At 37.4% G+C, this 6,455-nt stretch overlaps 1 protein-coding gene across 14 annotated transcripts in view; it reads left to right on the top strand.

Moving 5' to 3' along the window:
• Positions 1-6,455, top strand: part of IKZF1 (IKAROS family zinc finger 1 (Ikaros)) — a 50,980-nt gene that overhangs the window by 43,115 nt on the left and 1,410 nt on the right. For 6 of the 14 annotated variants that reach the window (XM_009075077.1, XM_009075078.1, XM_009075079.1 and 3 more), the window contains one exon: positions 2,421-2,555. The exons of 4 other annotated variants lie outside the window; for them this stretch is intronic. In XM_009075077.1, the coding sequence (XP_009073325.1) occupies positions 2,421-2,555 (135 nt within the window). The remainder of the gene's footprint in view (positions 1-2,420; positions 2,556-6,455) is intronic. 4 more of the 14 variants (XM_009075081.1, XM_009075083.1, XM_009075086.1 and 1 more) reach the window with 1 other exon arrangement.

Raw genomic sequence — 6,455 nt, forward strand, 5'->3', positions numbered from 1 at the left:
GTAGGAAACAAGAGATTGTATTTATATTTTAACTTTTGATTTTGTTCTTTAAGAGAAGGAAATGCAACTCCAGATTGGAATCTGATTAATTTAATGGCAAAATTCTTATCTTAGAGGACTAGAATCTCATTTTCCATGTGAAGTTCTTCTCTTAGAGATATTATCTGGAGTTTTGCATTTGAGTTGAGTGGAAGTGTGCTGAAGGAAACAAGAGATTGTATTTATATTTTAACTTTTGATTTTGTTCTTTAAGAGAAGGAAATGCAACTCCAGATTGGAATCTGATTAATTTAATGGCAAAATTCTTATCTTAGAGGACTAGAATCTCATTTTCCATGTGAAGTTCTTCTCTTAGAGATATTATCTGGAGTTTTGCATTTGAGTTGAGTGGAAGTGTGCTGAAGTCTTACCAGACTTACATAAAATAACAGAAAAAATAGTTTATGAAGTTTAAAAAGGGTTAATTACAGTTCTTCAGACACTTGGGAATTTTCCATTTGGAAAGATTTTTTTTTTCTTTTTTAGTTCACAGACACCAAATTACAGAGAAATAATTATCCAGATGGTAGCAAATTTCAGGAGATTTCAGTTGTCAATGCTGGAGATTAATACAGAATTCAATTTGCCTTTTTTTTAGCAGTTTTAAAAGTCTGAAAGTTTGAGTGTTGAATACATAATTTATCCTCTCTCAAACTGATTAGAAATGGAATGTTATTATATCTTAAATGGATATTTCTTGATCTTTTCAACTTTTTACTAAAAAAACAGCCTTTCATTTCCCTGCTGAATATCTGCTTTAAAACATTCTCTCTAAGTCTCTTCCTTGAGGTGTACTTGGAATCGTTGGGCAGCACAAGGTGCTGGTGTGTGCTTGTTCAAGGATGCCAAGATACCACCAACACCCTTTACACTTCTGCACCTTCATGGCCACATTGTGCTGATATCTTGCATTGATCACAATCTTTAGTGTGTTATGGGGCTGGGGCATAATTCCATGACAAACTCCCTGTCACAGTCCTTATCACTGTCACTATCCCTGTCACTGCAGTATGTGCTATTACAGCAGGGACTCAAGTACCAGTTGTGTACTCTACAGTTTGGTATTGCGAGGTGGTGTGGTCTAGGACACTTCTGCTCCTCCCAGTTATCCACCAGACCCTGATTTCATATATTTCAGGAACAATGAAATTTTCACAATCATCCTTTTATGGCTGTGGTATATTGTCAGAGTGATATTGCATAGGAACAATGTGTTCTCGACTATTGAGAAACACCCAGGTACCAGAGTAATGGGTTCTCTGAACCAATAAACCCAGTGATAAAACGAATTCTCAGCAGGCACAGAAGGCAAAATGCAACAGAGCAGGGCACCTATTGAAACAGCTTAAAAAAACAAAGTCTAAAAATCATTGTTAGGTTTTTGCTTTAAGAGCAACTCACAAGTTCAGGAATAGTGTCTATCTTAGTAGCAGGTAAAAGTAAAATTAGCCACTTTCTCTCCTGTCTCTGATCTCCCTTGACAAACAAACAAACAAACAAAAAAACCAAGAAAACATTTGTGCTGTGATCTCGCTGCATGTCACCTTTCCTTTAGATGCTGGAAGTCAGAAATACCATTCCATACATTTTTCATAGTCACTGGTTTGACAGTGCATTTTCATATATCCCATTTGTTTCTTCAGGAAAGTACTGAAGCAAAATATAGTGCAAGTGAAACAGACTCCTTTTCCTAGAGCCTCACAGCTAAGCTCCTAATTCCAGAGTGTCTCAGCAGCAGCAGGAGGTTGGGAAACAGGTTTGAGTACTGGAAATCAGTGTTCCACTGTAGGCATGATTTTATCAATTTAAATTGCTATTTAAAGTCTAAAATCACACCAAGGAAGCATTGAAATATTTGCTAAGGAAAAGAAGGGGCTGGGGAGAATGGTCGGTGTAGATTGCAAATACATCTCCCACTGCTGGAGATGAGAAGTTTATCCATTTTTCCTGCTAGAGAAGCAATAATCATACAGGTGGTTTCACTGGGAGAGGTGCAGAGGGATGGTGGGAGATGTCAGCGGGAGGGTGAAAAGATGAATTGCTTTGCATCCAATATAATGTTAGGACCTCATTTATTCACGGGAATGCAGAATGGCTGTAGAACAAGGGTGGAGTGATTACATGACATACAGGAAGACATCTTGCCGTTGCAGTCTCATTTTGTATCTTAAACGAGGGAAACATGGACATGTACATAGATTAATCAGCGTGAGGGACTTTGTTACCAACAGTCAGAATTGTCCCATGTCTGATATGGTGAGCTCCTTCGTCCAGCTGCCTGGGAGCTAAAAGACATTATCTGACAAACAATAACCTGAAGACAACAGTTCCATTAAAATGGAACAAGCCTGCCTAACCCTTCTGATGTCATTTGATTTCAGTCATAAAAGACGAAACTAACCAGAGTGAAATGGCTGAAGACCTGTGCAAGATAGGGTCAGAAAGAGCCCTCGTGCTGGATAGACTAGCAAGTAACGTCGCCAAACGTAAGAGCTCTATGCCTCAGAAATTTGTTGGTAAGAGTTAAACGTTTGCTGTCTCCTAAAAAAATAAAACAAAACAACCCCCCCCAAAAAATCACAGGATTTTTACTTTTGCTTTATGATTTTACTTGTTTTGCTAAATTAACAATATCTATCTCTATAGAAGCAGATTCAGTGATGTGTTGGGGGAAAAAACCCCACAATGAAACATCTCCAGCATATGTTTCTGCATGTTGAATTTTCCACATGTGGAGATTAATTTTAAGTCTTTTTCTTGACTTTTTAAAAGCTTATGAACCAGATTGTTACAAAATCTGGACAAGCTCCTGAAGTTGCCCTAAGAACCTGAAGATAGGAATAGAATTTTCCTATTGGGATAGTATTTGACCCACTTTCAGGGTTATTTTATTGAATTCTTGGATAACATTCAGATCTAGGCATATTGGTGTTTCTGAAAGCATTGTGAACTGTTGAACATAGTAATATTTTTCATCCTTTGATAAAGTTTGTATACTTTTACAGCCCAAAGTGATCACAGATATGTCTGAAAACAATAGCGAAATGAAAAGATCTTTGAGTACATTCTTATGATGCAAAAAACTTCATGCCCATTTGCACCCAGTAGTTTTTATCTTAACAATGAAAAATTGCAGGTTACACCTATAAAAATGAAGGTTACACATAATATTGTTCTGTTTAGTAAGCCTGTGGCAAGTAGCGGTAACACCAGTTTCATGAGACCCACAGACAATATTTTGGCAGCTATGTAGGCTTAGTCTTCAATAAATAAAAACATGAGAGTTCAGGGAGCAGCATATATTCAATTCTGGTTAGATTATTTTATAATTCTCTGTGCATTCTTTTATAATACTATACTCTAGGAGCCAATCAGCTAAAACTAAGTCTTTGAAATAAAACACACATTAAGAACGTCTTCAGTCAAAAGTCAAGGCAAAAAAAATTACCAATTTATGGGACAGAAAATGCAGATATACTTTCTACAATGAGAACACAAGGGTGAAAAGAAAATTAGCATTTCTTAGACAAGGAAAGGGGAATTTCAGCTATATCAGGAAGTGTAACAAATGGTTATAAAGCCCAAGGTTTCTTTCAAGGCCAAAGGCAGGAATTCCAGGAGATAGTCAAGGACAAGAAATGCTTAAGTTTATGAAAGGACAAAAGTTGTAGTAGACATAGTTACCAAAAATATATCAACTACGTGAGGCAAACCAGATTAGTTTAGACACTCTAGTAGCTGCATTAGGCAAAATACTAATTCCATGAAAGCTCCAGGAAGACCAAAAGTGCTAAAATTTAAAAGGTATTAGAGCAAGTATCCTATATGCAATGTATCTGTGGGTGTGGACTAGATATTTTGTTCTCCTTTTCTCTCTTCACCCTGAGAAACAGTAAAGACAGACAGTTTAACTATGAGTTTTAGGAGGGCAGAGTTTCCTGTCAGTTAGTTATTCAGGGTGCAGTGTAGGAAGACAACCTAATGACAGCAGATATTTATGGAAATTCGCTAACCTTCAAAAGGACAAACTTTTCTGACAAGAAAATGCCCCCAGATCCTTTCCTTTCCAATCCTCACCTGCTGCTTCATGTAATAGTTACATTCCTGATTCATACAAGGTTGGGCTGGCTGGTCAGGAAAGCTTTTTGGTAATAAAATATGTTTATTGCCCCCATAGATTACTGTGTCATCCGAATTCCCGTGCTGAATTCCAGAGAGAAGGAGCAGATGACATATTTTGCATAAGGGAAAGACTGTCTTCTGCTTCGCTAGTTTTTCACAAGACTAGATTCATTACCTTTCAAAAGTGAGATTGTTCACCAAATTCAGCCAGTTATCTGTAAAATTCTCTCTGTATTCCAAACTGGAATAGCTCCCAGACTGAAAAGCAGAACTAGGCCATCCAAACCAGAGAGAGAGAACTGCATGAAAAGTTGACACATGGTTATCATGTTTAAAAGAATAGGCAGCAAAGATAGGGATTAAAATATATTTCTTAAAAAGGTGCTAACATGCACTGAGTGCATTTTTACTGTTGAAATACCTGCTGCAGAACCCTGAGCAGTGCAAAGCTGCATCAAACCATTAGCAGTTTAATTTACTTATGCTCTAATAACCACAGAAATGAGCTATTATTTTTAATGAGTGCAAGTATTACCTGCATTGCCCAGATATAGAAATGATACCTGCCTACCTTAAGTTTGTGTCTGTTTCAGACACTTTGCTCAGGCAGAAATTTTTCTTAGGAATATTTGATCCTCTCAGTCCAACTACCAACTAGTCATGCTACATAAAGCAAATACTACCCAAGAAACAGATATTTAAATCATGCCTTCTGGATGCCCAGAATTTTGTATATAATGAAGACCAGTCCCACTTTACAGTGGTATGCAGTACCCATAGAATATAAACAATTTTCTCCTCATTCTTCCCTACTTGAATCAAGTATATACATTCTTATTAGGAGAGTGTTTCTGTATTTAATTCAAGAGCCTTTCACAATGCCTGTTTTGAATCTTAAGCATCAAACTCTGCCTGAAAACTATAGCATTTTAAAGGGTAAGTCTGGAAGAAAAAAGAACACACTCCAGCAAAGGGGTTCTCAAATTGGCAGAATGATTGGGAAAGAAAACAAGAGGAACTGGAAGCTTGTGCAGCATAGCTAGAAGGTGTCTACACCTACATCCCCTATAGGAACTTACGCAATGCTCAGAGTATTTCTTCCTCTGCTTGCAGAACATGGACAAACTAGTATGAAACCATATCTTGTGGGAAATGTAGACAGCAGGACTTCCTACACTTTAGCCCTCATCATTGCAATAGTGTCATGCTAGAAGGTTTTTGGGCTCTTCACTTACTTTGGATAGTGAATTTGAATAGAAACTGGCAGGGAAATTGTTGAGAAATTAATTTTCAGATCTTCTGGTAAACGTTCCATGCTTCTATTATCATTTCTTTTGACAAATTAGGACTTTCCAAGATGTACGAGCAAATTTCTTGTTGATCGGGAAATGGTGACAGTACCTCATGGTTTGTGGCTTTCAATGTTTCCCAGGATCTGGAGAGCTAGAAAATCCATCCAGACTATAAGCAATGTGTTACTGGTAGACCATAGGAACCTGTGGAAAACTTTTACCCCTTTTCATTTGCATAAATTTATTAGGGGCCTGATAATAATGTTGATGGTTGACACTGTTTGAGAAGACCACTCAAGTTCATAAAACCAGCATCTGTGCATTTAAATAGTTTCTTCCACTCCTAATTTTTCCCTTCTATCTTGTGCTTAGTCCTGTCTGTCCAGGGACTTTGGGGAAATTGTAGTGAAACTCAGTGTTCAATACTAGAGTATCCAGCTAGAGATACACTAGTGCAGTCTGATTTTTAAAAAATGTTAAAGATTCCCTCCTTTTCTTTCATCCCATCAGACTCAATGCTACAAGTAACAAGTAATCTCACTCTATATAGGGCAAAATATATATACTCTATATAGAGTAAAAATATATTCCAACTATAAATGCACTTAGTCTTTTTTCATGGTTCTTGGCTACTCCTGTAGATGACAACTCTTTGACACAAGAGTAGCTTCTGGTAATGCGTCTAACGTGGCTTATTTCAAATCAAGGTGTGTGGGGGAGGTGGCAATTTGAAAAGTCAAGTTTTTGTTGATTTTTCTCCAAAATGATATATGACCACACATTGTGATGTGGGTTATTGATAAGAAACGTAAGGTCTAACACTAAAACATACAATTGCCAGTCTAAGAATGTAATATTTTAGGGAAAAGTATTGATAATGTGCTTCATGCTCTGAACCATAAGGCCAGGCTCACCGTAACTGTGCTGGTACACTGCCTTCACTAAACACAGAGGCAGTGCCTCAGCTCAGTGTCAGAGACAGATGAGGGAGTCCAGTTTGAA

Source organism: Acanthisitta chloris, unplaced genomic scaffold (assembly GCF_000695815.1).
Source record: "Acanthisitta chloris isolate BGI_N310 unplaced genomic scaffold, ASM69581v1 scaffold34975, whole genome shotgun sequence".
In the NCBI taxonomy this organism is placed as follows: domain Eukaryota; kingdom Metazoa; phylum Chordata; class Aves; order Passeriformes; family Acanthisittidae; genus Acanthisitta; species Acanthisitta chloris.